Source organism: Petaurus breviceps, unplaced genomic scaffold, assembly GCF_028583685.1.
Source record: "Petaurus breviceps papuanus isolate PSGF00001 unplaced genomic scaffold, PetGlider_PUasm1.0 186, whole genome shotgun sequence".
NCBI lineage: Eukaryota > Metazoa > Chordata > Mammalia > Diprotodontia > Petauridae > Petaurus > Petaurus breviceps.
This window is the reverse complement of record NW_027185798.1, coordinates 13,577,352-13,600,555: the sequence shown is the minus strand read 5'-3', so window position 1 is coordinate 13,600,555 and position 23,204 is coordinate 13,577,352. Positions and strand designations below refer to the sequence as shown.

Genomic DNA, 23,204 nt, shown 5'->3' with positions numbered 1-23,204 from the left:
AGAGAGAGAGAGAGAGAGAGAGAGAGAGAGAGAGGGAGGGAGGGAGAAGCAGGATGAAAAAGAGGGAAAGAGAGAGGTAGAAAGGAGAGACATGGGCTTAGCAACAGGATGAAGGGAGAATGGCCAACCTCACCATATAATTCACACTAAGAATCGATGCCAGAGTCGAGACCTCATATTACCATCATGCTGGTTTCCCAGGACTTGTTTCCTGAGCCCAGAACTGAGTTATCTATTTACTTCCTCCTCACCAGCATCAGGATTGTTTTTTTAGCAGAGATTTTTATTGATGGCCTTTATTTTTGCCTCACCAAGAGTTTTCCCTGTCTCTTTCTCCCTCCTCCCTCCCAGACTGCTGTTCCTTCCAACAAAGAATTTCTAGCTTTTTTTTAATATGGTGTCCAGAAGTGGGCCCAGACTGAAAGCTGAATGGAATATTAATATGTTGGAAATGCTTCTCCCAGGATGATGACTCATCGCGATGCAGAGAAGGGAAAAAAAGGCCTTGGGTCAGGAGCCAGGAGAATTAGGTCTGAACCTGGGCTCTGATTGGTGTGTAGTCACATGGCTATGGGATCTTTTTAAACTGTATAGTTTTTTTTCACACAATTCAGAAAGAAATAATGATAATACTAATTACATTAGTATTCATCATCATCATAGAATTTATCTTGGGCTTTAAGGTTTGAAAGATACTTTGTATGCCCCAAAGTCTTAGGGCAGTTTTATGCTTTAAAAGCTTTTGAGACAGTCTGTTTGTTCCTCCCATGTGAGTAGGTACAATGTTATTATACCCATTTTACAGAAGGAAACTGAGTCTGAAAGAGGTTAAGTGACTGCCCCAGGGCCACAAAGCTAGTGAGTGTCTGAGGGAGAATTCAAACTCAGGTCTTCCTATAGCCCAGTCCGGTGTTCTAGACACCGTGTCCCCTGGGTGTAGTTAGTGCTGGGAGGGGTTGGAGAGGATCTAACCTGTATGAAATTCCAGCGTTTGTGAAGGCTGTTCTTGACCTTGTCACAGTTCAGGAGCTGGGGGAAGCGGCTCTTGGAGTTGTCCACAAGGCAGCGGGTGTCCGGCAGGAGGGTGGTGGTCCCCAGAGCGCCCAGGTGCAGGAAGCCTTCCCTGGTATAGCGGGTGAGCTGGGGAAACAACACTGGTTGAGCTGAATGACACTGGAATGCAAAGCCCAGAAATACTAAGGAAGGCTTCACTGCCCCCAACATGAGATTTGATACCGCTGGTACCTGCCCATAGAACAATGGGGCTGATACTTCTCCAAGCCCAAGGCCAACACATTTGGTCAAAAACAAGAACCATCCCACAACAGCCCAATCCCCATGTATACCAAGTCTTTTCCCTGTTCTGAATGTTGGGCCTAGCGCCAGGATCTCCTCTGTTGGATGAAATCCACAACAAAAAATATGATTCAACAGAGAAGAGTGAGCATGGAGGGTGGGGGTGTGGGTGGGAGGCAGACAGAGAGAATAGGGAGAGCAGGGCCCTGAAAACCTAGGGACACGTGAGTAATAAGGAGGGCGTGGTCAAATGCTGGTCAATAAGAATGAAGATCCAGGGGAGGCCTTTGGGTCTAGCAATGAAAAGATTAAGATCCTTGAGACCCTGGGGAGAGAAGTTAGGTGAAATCTCATCCCTGTTCTCCAGGAGCTCAGGTTCATGGGGAGACAAAACACCTAGAGGGCTCAGCTGGCAGTCAGATGCAAAGCTTTCTGAGGGTGCAGTGACCAATAGATGGCAATGCATCCCTAACGTCCTCTCATTGACACCTGATATTCAAGCATCAAGGGGTTGAGGAATAAATGAAGGAGGAGGCAATATGTTTCAATAGCTTTTTCAAAGAGATTGGTCCTTAGGGGAGGAAAGAGAAAGAACATGGCTTGAAGGGATGGTATGGTCAAGTGAAGACCTTTTTGAGGATGAGAATGACTTGGTAATGTGTGTAGGAAGCAGTGGAAACGGGCAATAGGGAGAAGGTGAGGGTTAGAGTGAGAAAGGGTTACTTATGGGAGTGATCTACTAGAGAACACAAGACAGGATGCATAAACAGGGAAGGAAAGGGCTACCTCTTCAACACAGACCGGGTCAAAAGACGACAGAATGGGGCATCATATTGAGGAATTTTGGGAAGGAGAGTAAGGGAGAAGGAGCTCACGGTGAATAGCCTCCTTTTTGGTTAAGTATAAGGTGTATTATATTGTATTGTATTGCATTATATTGTGTTATATTATATTTTATATACTAAGCACTGGGCATCCAAAGAGAAAACAGTGGTTTGCTGTCAAGGAGCTCCCATTTTAATAGGAGAGATGATAACTATGGAAAGATTGAGGTGTGATCAGATGGAGAAGTCCCATGGTCCTTAGAGTATAGCGGTGAAGGAGATGTCAATATCTCTTCTTTGATGCTGTTAAAATAAAGTGCTACATAAATACTAGCTATTAATGTTAAATGAGTATTTGTTGAATGAATGAATTAGCAATTTGCTCCTGTCCTTGGCTTCTGGCACCCCTACCCCATGTGATCCTCAGGTGAAATCATGGTGACTGGGAGTAGGTCCCCAGAACTGACGGGGTCAGTCTTTCCTTCACCTGGGTGACCCAGGCCTCTTCTATTTCTCTTCTGCTTCCCAACCAAACTCAAAGAAAACACTGTTTAAATTTCCCTTCCTCTTCTTTTCACTCCCTTCTCAACCTCTCACAGCCACAGACCTAAGTTGACCACCTTATTTGTGAAGAGAAAAAGAATGCACCTCTGCTGAGACAGGGACACCCCCCACCCCACCCCATGCCCCCGCCCCGGGGTCTGGGTCTTCAACTCCTGGCCAATTCTGAACCAGGAGAGCAACTACCATTGCTGAGACTGAGGGATGGAGGGCCCTGTGCCTTTTAGGGAATCTTGCTTTCAGACAATAATGACATCAGATTGATTAATTGCTCTCAAGAAAGATCCAGATCTTAGATGCTTTGGCTCTAAATTAGTGTCAGACCAGAACAATTGTGAAAGGCAAAAGAGGGAGCCATTTCAATGGAGAGAAAAATCAAAGCTCCTCCTGCTACCGATCCAAATTTGATCAGATTTAAATTCACCAGATGAAAAGCAATGAATGACACCAGGCTGCCTTCTGAGTTCTGGGGAAAGACAGACCCAGATGCTTATTGAAATGGTGAATCAAGCTATGTTCCAGCAGATGAGCAAGGAACATTCTGAACATTAATTAAATGGGCATATCTGTGACCCAGATGTTCAAAGGGAGGAATTAATTCACATTGGGAGCTATGGGTATTGTCTGTCTGCAGGCTATCAATCATTTAGCCCAATCAATCAATAAGCATTTATTAAGTATGTCCATTGTACTAGGTACTGGGGATACAAAGAACAGAGTGAAATAGGCCCTGCCCTCAAGGAGCTTACAATCAAATCAGGGAGGCCACAAGTATACATATTGTTGGTGTTGAGTCATTTTCAGTTGTGTCTGACTTTTCATGGCCCCATTTGGGGTTTTCTTGGCAGAGACACTGGAGTGGTTTGCCATTTCCTTCTCCAACTCATTTTATAGATGAGAAACTGAGGCAAACAGGGTGAAGTGACTTACCCAGAGTCACACAGCTAGTAAGGGTCTGAGGCCAGATTTGAACTCAGGAAGAGGAGTTTTCCTGACTATCCACTGTACCACCTAACTGCCCAAGGTTATACCCCTAGGACCTTAGATCTAGATTTGGAAGTGACCTGCTTCGTCTAGCCCTCTCTTTAGAGATGAGGTAACTGAGGCCCTGGGAAGTTAAGTGACTGCCAAATATCACAATGGCAGTTTCAGATAAGTATCAATTCCTCTGCTGGAAAGGTCCAATAGTGAGTGTTGGATTGTGGAGGGCCTTGAATGCCCAAAAGAAAAGGGTCATATGAATTTGGAGGGACAGTCTACTACAGATTTTTAAGTAGGAACATGAAGGAGGGCAATGAGTCTGGTGGCAGGAGGAAAGATGGACTGGAATGTGGAGAGAATGGAGATGGGAGGCCCTGCTGGGAAGCCAGGCCAAAAGTCCAAGTAGGTGATGATGGAGCGCTATGAGAATGGGCAGTGGAAGAAGAGAGGGGATGGTTGAGAGAGATAGGATGCAGGCTAAATGGCTGAGACTGGACGCGTGATTGGGTGTGAGAGGGGAGGAAAAGTGAGGGAGTCAAAAAGATCGTGGGAGGCTTCCATGAATGGTGGTGCCATTGAAAGAAACACTGGAGTCAGAAATGGGAGTAGGAAAGAAAGATTATTCCACATCCAGAATGGAACTGATTATCTCCCTCTTCCACACTGCCCCCCTCTTCCTGTCTTTGTCAGGCACCTCACCACCTTTTAGGGCCCCAGGTTCATAATTTCAAAGACATCCTCCTAGGGGCGACTAGGTGGCACAGCGAATGGAGCACCGGCCCTGGAGTCAGGAGGACCTGAGGTCAAATCCGGCCTCAGTCACTTACTAGTTGTGTGACCTTGGGCAAGTCACTTAACCCCAACTGCCCTGCCCTTGCCCCTCCAAAAAAAAGCAAAGCAAAACAAAATAAAACAAAGACATCCTCCCCCATCCAATCACTTATCCAAATTGGTCAATTCTAACTCCATGATACCTGTCATTTTCATCTCTTTCTTTCCCTTCATACATCCATGAATTAGAAGAAACATCATCTTTGGAGTCCAAGAATGTGAGTTCAAATTCCACCCACAAAACTCACTGCCTGGGTGACCTTGGGAAAGTCAACCTCTCTGGGCTTCAATTTCTTTATCTGAAAAATGAGAGGGGTTGGACTATTCTAGCTCCTGAATCTTGTGACCTTAGTCCAGCCACCTCTAGTCTAAACTTCCTGATTGGTCTCCCTGCCTCTAGCCTCTGGCCTCTCCAATCCAACCTCTGGCTACAAAGTGATGTTACTAAGTCTTACATCTGACCATAGCACCCCTCTGCTCAAGAAGTGTCAATGACTTCCTATTCTAGGATAAAAGAAAAATATTCTGGCATCTAAGGTCCACACAATCTGGCTCCAATCGACTCTATCAACCTTATTGTATTAACATTCCTCCCCTGAATGCACCTGTCTTTCTTGAATGAATCCAACTGTCTTTCTTGCAGTCCTTCACATACAATACTTCATCTCCCATCTCCACACCTTTGCTCAGGATGCACTCACACCTGAACACACTCCCCCTCTGTCTCTCGGGACCTCTGTTTCCTCCTCAGCTCATGGCAATGAGCCTCTCAGTACCCTGTGAGGCTGGTCCTAGTCTCATATTCTTCTTCTGGGAACACATTCAAAGCCCTTCCATGGCAGCAGAATCTGCCAGAGCTTGGGCATAGCCAGCATTTTCTCTGGCTCCCTGCCCCACCCTGCCCCATGTGCGGTACTCTCTCTCCCTCCTCATTTCTACCTGCTGCCTTCCTTCAGGTCCCAGATAAAATCCCACCTTCCACAGGAAGTCTTCCCCAACCCCTCTTAATTCTAGTGCTTTCCCTCCGTTATTTTCCATTTCTCCAACACATAACTTGTTTGTATAGATCTGTTTGTTGTCTCCCCCAGTGGACTGTGAGCTTCTTGAAGACAGGAACTTTTCCCTCATTTTTTAAAATATCGCAGCAATTGGAATGGTGCCTGGTATACAGTAGGTGCTTGATGAATGTTTACAGGATTATTTACTTTGAGAACTCCGAGTTACCTTTCATGCCATCATGGGACATCAGGATAGTCTAGGTTAAGTCCTGTTTATCATATCTGAACATAACACGGATATGAGCTGGGAGAAATCTCTCTAACCCTTTACAATCACTAGAAAAAATCATATCATTATCAGTTATTTATGCCTCGATGGGACTGAGTATTAGCTCTTCACTGATGGCAGGTAGGGAGAGTTACTCATTATTACTATTTAGTCATTTTGCGGTTGTGTCTGGCTCTTTGTGATCCCAGTGGGGTTTTCTCGGCAAGGATACTGGAACAGTTTGTCATTTCTTTCCTCAGCTCATTTTACAGATGAGGAGACTGAGGCAAATGGGGTGAAGTGCCTTGCCCAAGGTCACACAGCTAACAGTTATCTAAGGTCAAATTTGAACTCAGGTCCTTCTCACTGCAGGCCTGGTGCTCTACCCAGCACACCACCTGGCTTTGTTAAAATTTTAGCATGACCGTATGTTGATTTGGTTCATACACTGCTGCATTTCTGATTCTTAGTGGGGTGCCCACCATGGTGAAGTAGGTTAGAGGTATTATCCCACAGAAATGTTATTTGGCTATGTGAGCGGACTAAAGATAAGTCAAGTGACCTCCCAGCCTCAGTTTCCTTATTCGTAAAGTGAAGAAGTTGAACCCAATGGTCAATGCCATCCTTTCCATTTGTACTTCTTGATGGCAGTGATCCCATGAACAGGTAAACCTTTATTTAGTCTGTTCAAAAACAATGTTTTGCCAATTGGAGAAGCGAGAGGAGCTCTTTTGTATGGCGGGAACACTGGTGGATTTGTTACTCAACGGCTTGGTTTGGAATCATGGCTCTGTCACGTGTTAGGGAAATGATTAGGGGAAGTTAGATAGGTCAGTGGATAGAGAGCTGGGCCTGGAGTCAGGAAGACCTGAGTTCAAATCTGACCTCAGATATGTAGCAGCTGCGTGACCCTGGGCAAGTCACTAACTGCCTCAGTTTCCTCATCTGTAAAATGAGCTGGAGAAGGAAATGCCAAACCCCTCCAGTATCTCTGCCAAGAAAATACCAAATGGGGTCATGAATTGGACATGATTGAACAACAAATCCTCATTTGCAAAGTGAGGGGCATGGACTTGGTGACATCTAAAGTCCCTTCAGGATCTAAATCTATGATTCTAAGTAGAAGCACAGGCTTGGGCCCAATGTGACCTGAGCAGGTTGGCACACACCCTGATGGGCTCTGTAGGCTCACATACAAACAAGATTCCTGTTCCCCAAACATACATACATAAAATCTGTAGCTCCAAATCCTAGGCAAAGACAGACCAGAGAGGCACATGAATGCCCCCACCAGGATGGATAAACAACTAAGTATCCCAGCTCTGTGGCCCTCGTGACCCCATCCCAGTCTGCAGGACGGGCAACCCATTTCAAAGCCTGGCTTCCCCAGGACCAAACAGACTGGTTTAAAGGGTGTCAGCCAGCACTGAAGCTGTCTTCAATTGATCTGCTTCTAATTAGTGAAGCTGAGACAGGATCTGAAGCCGTTTTCTCTAGGAAACGGCAAGCGATAGCAGTGTCTGAGTCTGGCGTTCTTCCTCCTGGTGCAATTTCATCATCCCTCTAAAGGATGGATCAGTGCTGCCTTCTGTGCTGGCCTACATCAAAGACCCCCATACCATTGTGCTCAGATTCCCCGTGGTTCTGCCTTCCAAAAGCACAGACCACCACCTCATTGTGACTCAGCCGATGGTCTTCAAGAGAAACCATCCTTCAATGCATTGATAAAGCTTTTCATACTAGGCAAAACTGGGCCTTGGATTTTTTTTGGGGGGGGGGGTTCTCAACCTGTGATTTCATCGGTGTTCAGAGAAGAAGCATTATCTACACATTTCTATCATGACCTCATTTGGAGTTTTCTTGGCAGAGATACTGGAGCCGTTTGCCATTTCTTTCTCTGGCTCATTTTATAGATGAGGAAATTGAGGCAAATAGGGTGAAGTGACTTGCCCAGGGTCACTTGGCTAGTTTCAGAAACATGGCCTTTCAGGACATAAGATCATCTCTGAGCTGTGGCAAGGAAACAGAGGAAGGTACTCATGAAGGTACCTATGCCTCACAGAGCAAAGAGGCCACCCTCTGCAGACATCACTGCTCAACATTTCATATTTCATATTTGTATGCCCGCTGCCTCATAAAGTGCCTCCAGATTGAGAGAAAGCATGTGGCAACTCTGGGAACCACTTACAACATGGAGGGATCTGCCATGGCTGGAAATGCACATTTTCCCACATGCTTGGCCACTGATCCTGAAAGAGAAAGCCCTTGGCCCAGGGGGAAGCAAAAGTATCTTTCCCAAAGCTCTCAAAACTAGCCAGATTCCAAATACAATTAGTCTTCCCTTAGAGGGGTATAACAAGAACACAAAAAAATGAACCTTCTCTCTGAAATGAGCTAAGAGACAAACATGGCTGTTGTCCCACATTTACCAACCTGGGCAGACAGGACAGATTGGCTGCGCTGTCAACTGATGATTACAGTCAGATAAATAAGGCCTAGGCAGCAAACGGTCATGAGGCAGCCTGGGCACGCTGGGAAACCCATTGGATTGTCCATAAAAATGGGGCTTACGGTGGCTTTAATATTGAATATCCGTTTCATCACTTTGAAACCAGAAGCCGATACTCCAAGCAGCCTTGGCTGCATGAGAAATGAGATTTCCACAGCTTCTGTTTGGAGGGAAAACTGCCGATTTTCACTGATTTACACCTGCTTCGGAGTGAATGCATTTATTTATAAGTGTGTGCAAACCTGCATTTTAAAGCCACACGTCGATGAGTTTTGCTGCTCTGCAGAACAAAGGTTTCATGGGCCTACTAAATATATATGTGTGTATTTAAATCAAATAAACCTCCTTCGGTTTCCTGGGACCGTGCAGAGCTCATCTTAACCCAGCCGGTCGTTTGGGAAGGGAAAACCTTGACAGCGTAGCCAGAGACATGAGCTGATGTGGGCAAAGCCAAAGCCCCAGTTCTGAGCATAGCCATTCTCCCAGCTTCCCAGCCTCAAATAATACAAAAAGTACAAACATGGAATTCTCAGGTTTGCCACTGGCTCCATGTAGGTGATCTCCTCTGGGCCTCACAACCGCCCTCTGACGTAGGTAGCATAAGGCAAAGCCAGGATATGAAGCCACACTCTTTGACCCAAATGCAGAATTCCTTCCATGTTGCTGCCCCCTCAGAATCTGGGTTTAAATCCTGGCACTGCTGTGCACTGTGGGATCCTGGGGAACCATGCCCTCAGATCTGGGCCTCAGTTTCCTCATCTGTAAAATGGGAGGGTTATATTAGGCGTCCCTTCCATCTCTGGACCTATCCCATGTCTTACAGGCCTGATGGGTCCTACCGTGGTTACCTTCATCACTGTCTTCTCCTGTTGACTTCTCTCTGAGCCCAGGCCCAGTGTCGAATTGATCCTTCTTGCCTCTTTATTATCTTGCACATGCATTTGGAGCTGGATTGAATCAGGGTCTCTCCTTTTCCGCTCCTTGGTGGGAAGCTCCCTGTAAAGGCACAGGGATGCCCCAATCCAATCCTTGGAGCACAGGATCAATGCGATACATAGAAGGCCAGCCATGGAAGGCAACAAGAGGGAGGCAGAGGGGTCCCCAGCCTCTACCCTTCCCACCCTTCTCATCTGAGCTCCTGACTCCTTTAGGGGAAGCCACATCCCCAGAAAGCCCAGGTTAAAGCATATGTGCTGCTTGGAAGGTGGGATTCTCATCCAATTAGCAAATCCAGGGATGAGCTTACAGCAGAGAATATGGCCCAGGGGAATGAAGGGATGAGGGGGAAGGAATGGGTAAGATCTGAAGGCAGGAAGGAAACCCCCCCCAGAAGGGGTTTGGGCCAAGGGTGAAGAATGATGTCACCCACTTCACTTCACAGGGGGGTCTTGGGTTCACTAAGTCTACATAGAAAGAACCTTGATGTCCTTGCAGGGGACATAAGTTTTGATTTTATGTTTTTAAAAATTATTTTTATTTCATTAAATATTTTCCAAGTACATGGAAAAAACATGTTAAACAACTTTTTAAAATCTTGAGTTCCAAATTCTCTCCCTCCCTTCTGCCCCTCTCCCCTCCTCAAGAGAGAGACACAATCTTTTAGAAGCAGAGCTTGAAGGTGGGGAACTATGGGTGTGGAATGTTGCATATGTGAGAGAGGGGGTTGGGGCCCTGTCTACTAGGCTGAGGCCCCAGGATCTCTAGAGCTCCAGGCAGCTAAGCTGATTCCTAATCGGCTGCAATAATGTAGGCATTAATAGGATGAACCCTGGGGAGCAGGGGGGGCACCAGGTTGCCCAAAGAAGAGTGAACAGGCCCAGGTCAGGACTATGGCAGGTGCCACTTCTGTGCCAACAGGAGTGGAGGTGGGTCCTTAAGTAGCCCCTATAACTTCGAGCTTAGGTGTCTCTGACTCCAGGCCTGGGACTGCCTGGGGTATATCTTTACAATGGCCACACTGGGCCCTCTTTTTCCTCTAAGCTCTTTCTTGCTGGGTTAGAGGGTGAAGTCTGGCTTCACTGAAGTCACAGTGATCTTGGAGCCAGGATTCCAGACAGGAGGTTGGAGCCAGACTGCCCAAGCAGGGAAGCCCTGAAAATCCAGGGGGCCTGGAACCCCATCCGGAGGGGGTCTTCAGGGTCAGAACACAGGACTGTATTACACAGGAAATGAGTCAAACTATGAACCCAACCTTCCTCTCTCCCCAGAAAATGAAGTGGTACAGACCAGGATTTAAGCCCCATATGTAGAGGAGTCTATTTGTAAGTTAGTGATTATACCTTTGATGTAAATATTTATTGATAAAAACTAATCTGTTGGTTGGTAGATAAATGGAACACCATGTAGTTTTTGGTGGGTATAGGGCACCCACCCCTACAGTTAAGGGGGCACCATTGGTGGGAACTGGAACCATTTGCAGAGAGCCTAGACACTTTCCAGTCTCCCTTAAGGATACTGGAGAACCCTGGAAAATGGGGAAATGTAACACATCTGTCCTGCAGGCAATGGGGCCAGGGTAGTCAGCCATACGTTGTATATTATCATGATGCAAAGTCTATCCCACTCCCTTTATTTTCTCTCTTCCTCCAACTTTCTACATACCCCCCTAGAAACAAGGCTCTCTGCTGATCACTGGGTTTGTCAACTAGTCATTCTTTCTGGAAACCTCCCTGAACTTCTCATCTTGGAGGTATAGTCTTGCTTCTCTCCTTGTACTGGGCTCAGAGACACAGCCTGGGTTGAATTTATAATCCTGCAAGTAGAAGCCCCTTGGCCCTGTTTGGGGGTCAGAGGAGCAATCCACTCCTCCCTCTCCAGTCCCACTCTGCTGCTCCTGCCTCCAGCACAGTCAGCGATTACAGATTTACTGCCCCAGAAAGTGTCCTTCACTCGAATCTGGGGCCTTTCTCATCGTAAGCTGTGTCCAGGGAGGGCCCAAGTGTACAGTTGGGCTGCCTAAGCTCAAGGTCTGGTCCTTGGCCACGTGTTTCTATGGAGCCTAACCCATAATTTTCCATCAGAGAAATGGCAGAAATCTCAGTTCCCATCTCCCGTAATTTGACTTAGGGGGCTCTCAGTGGTTGATAATAGCTTTTCACAAATTGATATGGCAGGACCTCTACTTTGGGGCCATTAACTCTCAATATTCTTCAGATTTTCAATCAGCGTTTTGAAATATAATTAAGAGGGAAGGGCAAGACTGAGGGAAGGGAAAAATCAATCCCTGAATTTACAAATGACTATAATTTTGTGGGAGGGGGGATAAAGCAAACACATCCTGTAATCCTGTTGGGAAGGAGAGACTTCCATTGTCAAGAGTCCTCTCCAAGGTGACAATATGGCAGCAGGGGAGGGGAGCCTGGGGAAGAGTGACTAGGTTTGTTTATTAGAAATGTGGTCTGGTCTCATTGATATAACCTTAGGTTGAGGCCTGTTTCTCAGTAAAACCAAAGGGTCTGCAAGGCCCCTTGGAGACAGCATGGCTAGAATGAAGTAATGGAATATCTTGTGTTCTTGGGAAAAGAAATCTGTGAGCAATGAAGAATTGTCAGGGGTCTGAAAAGGAATGGTCTCCTCACAGAAATAACTGATGGAATGAGAAGAAATAATTGTCAGAGGCCTGAGAATCCTGCTAGACATATGTATACGTGTGTGTAGACAGTAAAAAGAGATTCAGTCCCCACGTTGGACCACCTGGGTTCAAATCCTGCCGTGGTTACTTATTATCTGTGTGACTTTGGGCAAGTCATAGAACTCCCTAGGCCTCAGTTTCCTTCCTTGTAAAATGAAGGATTTGGACTAGATGGCTACCAGGGTCCCTTACAGCATTAGAGCTTTGATTAGATGTCCAAACCCCTTATTTTACCAAGGACGAATCTGGGGTCCAGAAAAGAGAAATGACTTTCTAGTTAGTAGGAAAGCCAAGAAAAAAAATCCAATTAGTCAACCATTTCATAAGCATTCATTAAATGCCTATGAAGTGTCAGGTGTTGGGGGTCTGAAGGAAAGAAGGAAGCACATCCCAGGGGCCCTTTCTCTAAGAGCATCCTGTATAAATATGCGTGTCCTCAGACAATGACTAGCTGTGTGGCCCTGGGATAGTCACTTAATTTGTCTGCCTCAGCTAGGCTACTTCAACTGTACAACATTTCCATTGTGGAAACTCCCCCCACTGGGGCAGCTCAGCCACAGGTCTGTAACTTATTGTCAGAGAGTCGCCTGGGCTACTGAGACCAAGAGATTTGGTCACAGGGTTGGTTAGTATGTGTCAAAGATGGACCTTGGATAGATAACCTGGACTCCTCTTTTCCCCCTCCCCCTCCTTCATGGATGAATGAGATAATCCCTAAGGCCATTTTCATCTCTAGGATTCCCAATAACTTTTCTCTCGTCCTTCCCCCCTCCCTTCTTTCTTCTCTCCTCTCTATGTCTTCTTTTCCTCCCCCTTTCCTGCTGAACACAGGGGCCTCCCTTTAAAGCCACAAGCCTTCTTCAGAAACACTAACCCGGCCATACTCATAGGTGTTCTCATCAGAAATAACCACCTCCTTGCTCTTCTGAAGTTGTATTCCCCACCCTAGATATCCCATATCCTCTTCCCTGATCTTTGGTACATCCCAGTGGAAATATCACTGATTCTAGTCAGAGACTCTGGGTTCAAATCCTGCTTCGGACTTTGAGTAGCCTTGGGCAAGTGTCTTGACCTCTGTGTTATCAACTGTAAGATGGTGGGGGAGGAGGGAGGACCAGAAGATCTCAGAGGACCTTTCAAATTCTATATTTATGACCCAGGCTTCCCTGAGTCTCAGATTCCTTACCTATAAAAAGAAGGCTTTAGATCCAACATCCAACTCTAAGGCCATGATGCCTTCCAGGTCCAGACCCACAATCCTCAAAGAGACAAAGGAGCTGAGAGGCCTCCTATTATACAACAGGCAAACAAAAGGAGTCTAGAGAAGAGGGTAGAAAGAAGGGAGGTAGATCCTTTTTCCTTCTGCCCCTCCCCCCAGACCCTCTCCATATCAGGGAATTTACCATTCTGTAGGAGATCCATTTCTCCAGACTCAGAGCCTCTTCACATTTCCCATTCTCATCAAGGTTCAAACAAATGCGATCATGTACGTGTTATCTGCTCTGGTTTCCATCTTCTGGATGCAGACACTCATAGCCTCTCTCTAATTAGAATAATGACCCAGGAAGCCCTGCCTTGTCGTTCTCAAATCAGCTTTTCTGGGTCTCTAACAATTCAGGCGAGAACCTTTCCTGCCCTCCTCTCCTCTCCCCTTTTCTGGTTGTTGTTAGCTTGGACAAAAGAATGTAAGCAGATGATGTTGGGGTGTGGCAAACATGGTGGGGATGGGGCTGAGGGTGGGCGAGGCTGGCCCAGCTCCACCCTTCAGTCTGCTTTCCTTATTCTCATGGTGGACCATAACCAGGCATCCTCTCTGGCAGCTACTCTGGTACAACTTCTTTGTGATACAGGAAAGTTAATTAGACTTCAAAGTAACTATTTCCATAGATGCTTCTCTGACCTTTGTGGGCAGCATTGAAAAAATAATTTAGGTTCATCAAGCTGTTGCTTCTTTTTTTCTATAGAGAAAACTGTATCTAAGGACTATGGCAAGAAAGGGGTATCTGTCTCCCTATGACTAATGCTCCGTCTGTGACTTGTTGAATAGAGGGTCTATTGAATCAGTCAGTCAATTAATCTATGGTATTAAACTAGGTGTAGAAGAGTCCCTAAGAAATTGGGAAGGAATGAAAGCCATTGGATAAAATGAAACGACACTGCACAAGATGTCTGTATATTGGGATTGGTTGGGTCTAATCAATTGGGAGCCTAGGATTATAGGTTCAGGTCACTGCAGCCTATAGAATAGAGAGCTTATGGCTGGTCCCCTGAGAAGGAATCACCTGGCAGGGATGGGGAAGGGGAGATGAAAGAATGTCTGTCTCCTCCTCTTCCCTTGACTTTGTGAACCTTGAAAGGCTGGGAGATTTGGGACTTCCAATGGAAGGCCTAACCAAATCCCTGTAATACCAGTGTCTCCATAGGAAAACTAGATCTGTTGAGGAAAGGCAACTTCAGGACCCTATGAGGAACCCAGCAGAAAGCCATACTACACCTACCTGGAGCTTCACACAGACCCACAAGTCTGAGACAGGGAAGGGATTTTGGCACTTGGGAGCTGGGAACTCCTATTGCCACATGTGTTTTCTAAGTTCGAATCCACTTCCTCCTGGATTCTGTATAGACTTATGGATGAGTATGCCCCAGTTTAGGGCTAAGTCTTGGTCAGAGAGTAGAGAATTCAGATTTTCCTAAACTCACAAGTCTAAAAGCTGCCAACACTGCTCACTTTGTTTTCATTGTAATAGAGTCCAGGGGAATTTATGTTATACTGGTAGTAGTAGCTCAGCCTCTCTGGACATTTGACCCTCTATCTGTTCAATTTACATTTCCTTTTATATAACATGTATTCTAATCTCTATATGAGTGAATAATCCTTCTAGATCACACAAGAGTTTGAAAGATGAGAATCACAGTGGAAGGGAGGAAAACATGAGCTGGGTGAGTCATGGATTATTGTTGAGGATCTATTCACATGCCTTAGGCTAAATGAGAATGAATCCAGGCTGAGGATTGTAAGGGAAAAGGCTCCTGCTCCCGGGCTTCTCCCTTAACTAGAAATCTCACTCAAAGACTAGGCTCCAAGGGGTAGCTAGGTGGCACAGTGAATAGAGCTCTGGGCCTGGAGTCAGGAAGTCCTGAGTTCAAATCCAATTCAGACACATATCAACTATGTGATCATGGGCAAGGCTGCCTGCCTCAGTTTCCTCAACTGTAAAATGAGGATTATAAACATCACTAAATGAAATAATAACGTATGCCCCTAGTGTATAATCAAAGTGACAGATGATCAGAAAAGGAGATAAGGTGAGAATGAGAGATGGCCGATGTAACCTGTGTGCTCCAGTAATATCCACATAATGCTAAAGGATCTCTAGGGAGATCCCCCAGCTCACTTCTAGTCATAAAGCCTGAGAAGATGGGGATGGGTTGCTACCAGCACCACTGTAGGGAGTGCTCACTCTAAGGAGATCACAGATTCACTGAAGTATAAATGGATCAGCTGTGCTTTTTCTTTCTGAAGACACCTGCAGCAGCACCCTCAGGGGCCCTCTCCCCAGGGGCTACCTAATGCTATCTGCTTGGCATTCTCCCCAAAACCCCTGCCACCCCAGGACAGCATCCCCATCTGTAATCTTTAGACAATTAGGAGAGTTCTCTCTCTACTGCTAGCTCATCACAGTCCTGTCACCACACTGACACATGCGTGCCTTATTGGCCTAATGGATCATTACAGCAAGGTGTTTGGATGATGCACGGCTCCGAAGATGGAGCTATCTAAAGAGTGAGTCTAAGAGTAGATTAAATTTAATTACAGGATAAAAGATGCTCATCCGTTACTCTGGTGATGAATTAACTGGGGGAAGGAGCGTCAGCTTCCCAAGAGGGAAAGCTGAGATGTCAGTAAAGCACATCACCAGGATGACAAGGAGTCCCCCTCCTTCCCCCCATCCCCCAAGGCCTGGAAAAACCCCAGGGACAAACAAATTGTAGTTTTGCTTGTTTAAGAATTGGTGGCTGCACTCCTGAACCTCTCTATATCCTAGGATCTTATTTTAGGGTGAAAATGGGGGAAATTATCTGTTGTGTTCACAGTCTGGCAGTGGTGTGTAAAGAATAGAATCCAGAAGATTCAATGAACTGATGCAGAGTGAAATTACTAGAACCAGGAAAATAATCTACATGACTGAAACAATGTAAACTGAAAGAACAGTAACAACCAAAAAACAAAACTGAGAGTAGCTAGATGGTGCTATAGTACATACAACACGGGGCCTGGAGTCAGGAAGACTTGAGTTCAAATGAGGCATCAGACACTTCCTAGCTGTGTGACCCTGGGCAAGTCACTTAACCCTGTTCACTTCAGTTTCTTCATTTGTAAAATGAGCTGGAGAAGGAATTAGCAAATCATTCCAGAATCTTTACCAAGAAAACCCCAAATCAGGGTCACAAAGAATTGAACACTAATGAAATGACAAAGAAATAGAAATAGAAAAAAAAACCCACAACTGAACACTGGCAATTATAAAAATGTCCCCTATACCCAATCTGTGTAGAGGTAAGAGGTTATGGGTGTGGAAGACTGCATCCACTGTTAGATTAGTTAATGAATTAGTTTTACCAAATTGTTTTTTCCACCTTATCTTTCATTCTTATTCTTTGCTAGAGATGATGTCACACTAGCAAAAAAAGAAAAGATATCAATGCTTTATTAATCTAAAAGACAAACATAAAAGGAACCTGAGACTCCCTCTTATAGAAGTTTCATTCCAAAGCCTCCAGTGTTGAGGACAGGCTCTTACTCAACCACTTCCAAAGGGCTCTTTGGACATGATTTGGTGGGAACCAAACGGACTGGCTGAAGAATATGATCCCCAATTCCAAGTGCACAACAAACAGAAAAGTTTTGTATGTATGTGTTGCATTTACCTAGCTATTTTACAACTTCCAAATAGAATGTAAGCTTTTTGAGGGCTCAGGCCCTCTCCGACGTTGGTCAGGTTGTAAGATGGCTTCTGGGGTGCAGACAGGGCTAGCCCTAGGCATGGGAGTCATGTGGGAGGCCACCAGCATTGGGAGATTCAACAGACACATGGGGCTCTCAGCCAACCTTCCCCCAAATAATCCTCATTATTACCACCATGCCTGAAGGCCCTGAGCACTGAAGGCCGCCATTAGAGATGATGCATGCTCCCTGAGAGAGAGAATGTGGGACATCATTATCAGTCATTGGGGCTGAGGGAGGATTCCATTGATATGTCCATCATCAGCAATTGTGGACAGAGCAGGAAGACCTGAGTTTGAATTTAGCCTCTGACGAGTGCTAGCTATGTAATCCTAGGTAGGGCATTCACCTTTCTCGGCCTCAGTTTCCTCCACTGTAAAATAGGTATTAAAATACCACCCACTTCCCAGGGTTGTTGTGAAGATCAAATGAGGTGAGACTACGTGCTTTGGAAGTTATATGTTATCTGAAAGGAGCTCTATTTTGATGGAGGAAAAGGGGGTGGAGAAGGTAGAGGATGGGCTCTGATGGGGAGGGCTTGAACCATGGGGGCTTTTCAGAAATGGAAACACGCCTGGGAGCTTGGCAGACTTCTCCACTCTTCCGGCGGATAGTCAGAGCCCCCCCCCCACCCTCTCCACCCGAGCTCCTCAGCAGCTTAGGAAACGCTTCTCTTCCCCCAAACCCACCGAGCACAGGCAGAAGCCCGAGCCGGCATCCCCACTGCCTCTGGGAAGAATTCTTTACCCACTTTCTGAGTCACTGAAAAAGCAGAGACCTCTGAAGACAAGCAGCAGGCGTTTGATTATGCAAATATGTGCTAAGCCCTTAATGAGACTGTCTTTATCATGTTATATTTCATCATTTTGATCCTTATTCATAAATGCTGTTGCCACATTGAGACAGTCTATAAACCGCTTACTAAGGAAACTGAATGAGTGAGGAACCAGAATTGCCTGTCTGGTTCCCTGGGCCCCCAGCAGACTTGGGCTCACAGAACAACAGAGCTGGGAGAACCATAACAACTCAATTCAACAAGCATTTGTTTTAAGTGTCTCCTAGGTATCAGGCTGTAGGGATAGTGAGACAAAAGGAGACAGTCCTGCCCTCAAATGGCATTATGTGCCTGGGTCTCACCAACCTTTCTTAAATACTGAACAAACCCTGGGTCCATTTGTGGTCCCTAACTTTCTCCTCCCCATCTTTCTCATTTTAGTGAGGTTTCCTTCTCTGATAACTCCCCACCTTCAGATCTTCATAAAAAGTAAATTAAAAGGATAACAATGTCAATGGTATATCATGGCTGGTCCCCAAAGTGGCTCCTGGTTCCTTTGTCCTCTGTTCCAGAAAGTCATGAAAGACCATTGCAGGCTTAATAATTGCCCCCCTTGAACACTAAACATCTCTTCTAACCTGAGGGCCCCAGCCATGGCAGGGGTACAGGATTGCAGTGTGGTTCTCTTGGGGCCCCTGGTCCAAACAAACATCTTTAGCCTTGTTGTTGCGAAGCTGTTGGGACAGAAAGAAAACAAGCCATGTTAGCCCTTGTCAAGCGGATGTTGCTTCGCATGAACACATTTGCCTTTCTCCATCACAAGAGATGTGGTTGGTCCAGTCCCTTTTCATGGAGTCAGAAATGTAGCCTCCTCTCAGCTCATCACACAGTAGGTGCTCAGAAATAATTGTTGGCTGACTGACTGATAGGGAATCTCTAAGATACCTTGAGTATGATTATATTATTGTAATATTTTTTGATATTTTAAGATTTGGGAAATGTTTATTAAACTAGCACATCTGCAACACCTAGTGCCTTGATCCTCATCCTCAGAGAGGGAGGTGGTATGGTAGAGGGGTAGAGGGCTTAACCAGAGTTCAAATCTTCCCTCAGACACTTGCTTGCAGTGTGTTCTGGAAAAGTCACTCTGTGTCATCATCTGTAAAATGGAGGGTTGGGTTGGATGACTGCCATGGTCCCTTACGTCTATGATTCTAAATTCTGGCTCTGCATAGTAATTCTGTGTGGCCTTTTAGCTATGGACTGAGGTGCCGACAATCCCATAGTCCCTAGTCTATTTCTAAGTGTCTGGTTTGCCCATTTCAGTGAGGATGGGCACATCCGGCCCAGTAATGAAGAAGAGGCACCAAGAGCTGATATTGATACCCACAAAGAGGCAGACCAGGGTGTGATTGGAAAGGTGCCCACTTCTTCCGCCATCTTTCCCTAACTTGCCTGAATAGGGTCTGAACTTCTTGCCATGAGTTCTCTTTTTGGGATAAAGAATTGCAGGTCTCAGTTAGCATAGAAATAGAATCTGGAGAAGGATGGGTCAAGGGACAGGATAATACTCAAAGAAAATCTTATAAGCCTTAAACATCATCATTCCTTACATAAGTATAGAGCATGGGGTGGTGGGATTAGCCTCAGGCACTGAGAAGGGCCATGTCAGTATGGAACATAGGGTAGGTTTTGACAAAAGAGAAGAGAAGCCTGGAGCACAGGCTTGTATGGGACCCCTGGGAACATGGGCGTGGGCAGGGAGATACCACCAGAGATGATGGACCATGCTGAATTAATGGCAGATACATAGGTTGTAGAAGGAAAATGTCACTAATTCCTAATCCTTTTTTTTAAGTTAATATAATTTTTTAATGAACAAAAATCCCTCCCACTTCTCTTGTTTTATTGGGAAAAAAATTAAGAAAACCAAAATGCTTATGATAAACACACATAGTCAAATAAAACGACTTCCTGCACTGGACATTTCCAAAAAAGAGATGCCTCCTTCTGCATCTTGAGTCCAATGCTTCTCTACTAGGATATGTTAGCATGCTTCAGCAGCAACTTTCTCAATTCCTAAACTTTTCCTAAATTTCACCCAGACTTTCCTCTAAAACTAGGAAGTCCCCAGGAGATCCCCCTGGTATACATCTGTCCTTAAAGTATGAAGAGGTTTCTGAGTCTCAATAAATTCATGTTCCTTGAGGCTTCCATAATTTCAGGGAAACTAAATCAGTTCCCAAGTTAAATCATGCCACTTCATCGACGACAATAATTCAGCAAGCTGAGTCTAGACATGGATCATTGATCAATACGGAGAAGGCTCTAATTGCTTTCATTCATTCATTCACTTTTTCTGGCATTCTGCTGACTGTTGTCATGACCCAGCACTGCATAGCTAATGGAATCCCAAGTCACAATAGGTGACTCAAATATTCAGTCCCATGCTTCCCATGACTGCTGTTGTGATTCATAGTAACACTCACCTCCCCATAGGCAACGGTGTTATTATATCTCCGCATCTCAGGATAAACATGGTCCAGGTACCACTGGAAATTCTTACACTTCAACCTTTTCCTTAAAGCTCTCCTTTCTGAGACATCACCAATGTCTATTCCTGGATTCTGAAAACAGAATTTAAAAAGGCGCAAAGCTCAGCACAACATTGATGGGGATGGAAGGAGTCATATTTGGAGATGGAACAGGCCTCAGAATGCTTCAAGTTGAGGACAGGACCAACCATCATCAGCCTGAAGAGAATCTCTGCCTTGTAGCTCTCAGGAAACTCAGACAACATCTGGATTCACCTCTTACCTTTGGTGTTTATTTATACCTGGGCTGACTTGGACAACTCATTTGTTCCCTTGGCATCATTTTCCTTATCTGTAAAATGATGGAGTCTGACAAGATGGCCTCTGAGTTCCTTCCAGCTCTAGACTTTTGATCTCATGATCTCTCTGAGCCTCTGGCACCAAATCTCTCAAATAAGAGGCATGGAACTAGAAGTCTTGTCTAGTGCTAGAAGAATACTCCTAGTTGTACTCAGAGAGTTCACAGAATCTCAGGCAGAGACTCTAGAGACTGATGAGTCCAGTCTGGATATGAAAAAGGACCCTCTCTTTGCCATTCTTGACAAATGGTCATTCAGTCTTTCCTTGCCTTCCTCCAATGAGGGGAAATTCACTACCTCCCAGAACTGGCCCCTTCCTTTTCTACATTGTTCTAGTCATTAAGAAGTTTTTCCTGCTATCAAGCCTAAATTTGTCTCCTCAAAACTCATAGCTATTTTTCTTGGTTCTCCTTGGGGCCACCAGAAAAAGTCTAGCTCCTTCTTTCATAAGACAATTCTTTACACACTTGAGGATGGCTACTGTGCTCCCACGTGTCCTCTCTATTTGGGATCATCAACTGCATTCATCTAAAGCCCCATTAGAGAACAGTGTGCCTCCCTTCCCATGGTCTGGAACATCTCCCTGTGAAACAGCCAGTGATGGTACCTTCTCTTTATCCTCCATGACTCATCCTCCACATTTCTTTTCCTAACCACCAGGTGTAATCATTCATATAATGATTTGATAGAGGCAAGACGAGAGAAGCTTGCAATCACTTCACTGCGTTCCTTGCTGCAGGTGTATGATCCACCCCCCCCCATAATCCCATACCCCCTAAGTTTTGGCTGAGTTCCCAATTTTGTCTTTCCTGAAGTTCATTATATGCAGAAGGAAAGGTAATTTTCCATTACAAACTCATAATGATCTAATGAATTATTCACTTGGATTTTGCCAAAATGAACAGTTAATGGGTTTCTGTGTGCAGAGGTAAAAATCAGGCATCCAAAACTGGAGACATCAGACCCTGCTAAGGGTTGCCTTGGATCAAGGGAAACATATAGCTTGGCAGCCCAGAGAGGATAGATATGGCAATGGCTGGAAGGTGGCACAAACTATTCCATTAAAGTTTTGGCAAAAGTATGGGCAGAATGGGCTTTTCCCTTATGCATTCTTAGAGAGAAACTAATCAGGGATTTTAATTTTATGCCAGCTATGGTAGAATAATCTGTCTTTTTTATTTCCTGGTTTGTTTTTTTTCGCTTTAAAAGCTCTCTTTGAGATCTCAAAATTTCTAGGTCATTTTAGCTACGTAGCTATCAATTTTAAAATAAAACAAAATGGCACTTCAAGTTTTCATGTAGGTTTATGGGATCTGAGATTTAGGGTGGAAAGGATCTCAGAGGCCATCAAGTCCAACCCCCTCAACCTACAAAAGGAGAAGCAAAGTCCTGGAGATGTGAAATGGCTTTCCCAGGATTGGAACTTGAGTCAGGTGAATCTAGAACCAGGCATCTTTTTATTGTATCATGGTACCTCCAAGAGTAGTCAGTGAAAACCTCCCTGAACCTCAGTTTCCCCACTTGCAAAATGTGGATAATGACATGCTGCATTATCAGCCTACAGGGCTGCTTCAGGGAAACTTTTGTAAACTGCGAAGATCTAAATCAATTTGGGTTGCTATGAAAACTATTGCCAACTCCCTGAACACCCATGAACATACACATACACACATATACACACATAAGACATGTAAACACAAGTGCACTCATGTAAAACACACATTCACAAACATATCAAACACAATATACATATACATGCACAAACACACACACACACACACACACACTTGTGGCCCTGGGAGTGCTAGGGAATCCATAAAACATAGGGAGAAAGTCCAGGGATAGAGAACAAAGGTGTTCCATGAGGCAATGGATTGGACAACATGCTCTGTCAATGCCTCATCTCACAGGGGCCAGGGGCAGAGAGCGGGCGAGGATCCAGCATGATGATGTAGGGAAAGCAGTTTGAAAATGTTTAAGCTCTAAGGAAATGTCAAAGGGCAAATTTCTTTGCATGCAAATTCTTTGGAAATTTATTAAAGAAAACATGACATCGGTTCTTTACTCTCACCATCAGTGTGGTTCGATGTAAATTAAGAGGCTGGAATTCAAGGACCTGAGTTTGAACCCTAATTCAACCACTTGACCTTTGGCTCCCCAGCCCTCAGTTTTCTTATCTGAAAAAATGGAGGGATTGGACTAAATGAGCCTCCAAGACATTAAGCAATTTGCCCAGTGTTGCACAGGTAGTAAATGTCAGAGGAGGGATTTGAGCTTGGGTCCTCTGACTCCTGGGACAGAGCTCTTTTCACCACACAGTAAGGAGCATTCAGTTTGGGAAGGAGGGTAACATGTGACCATGGTATAAAGGCATCAACCCAACTTTCCTCTGTTAATCCTTTCCAATTTATTCTGCACACAGCTTGCTTTGTGTGTATTTGTTTGCAAGTTGTCTCCCCTGTTAGATTGTAAGCTTCTTGTGCGCAGGAACTGTCTGTTGCCTCTTTTGTATCGCCAGCATTTTAGCACAGTGTGGCACATAGCAGGTACTTAATAAATGTTGATTGATTGGAAATGGGAAGGAAGGAAGGAAGGAAGGAAGGAAGGAAGGAAGGAAGGAAGGAAGGAAGGA

At 45.1% G+C, this 23,204-nt stretch overlaps 1 protein-coding gene across 1 annotated transcript in view; it reads right to left on the bottom strand.

The window, feature by feature from the left end:
• GALNT17 (polypeptide N-acetylgalactosaminyltransferase 17) overlaps positions 1–23,204 on the bottom strand; it is a 429,974-nt gene that overhangs the window by 1,694 nt on the left and 405,076 nt on the right. The window contains exons 8-10 of the mRNA XM_069089547.1: positions 20,169–20,306; positions 18,318–18,413; positions 973–1,140 (exon numbers count right to left, since the gene is read on the bottom strand). Of these exons, the coding sequence (XP_068945648.1) occupies positions 973–1,140; positions 18,318–18,413; positions 20,169–20,306 (402 nt within the window). The remainder of the gene's footprint in view (positions 1–972; positions 1,141–18,317; positions 18,414–20,168; positions 20,307–23,204) is intronic.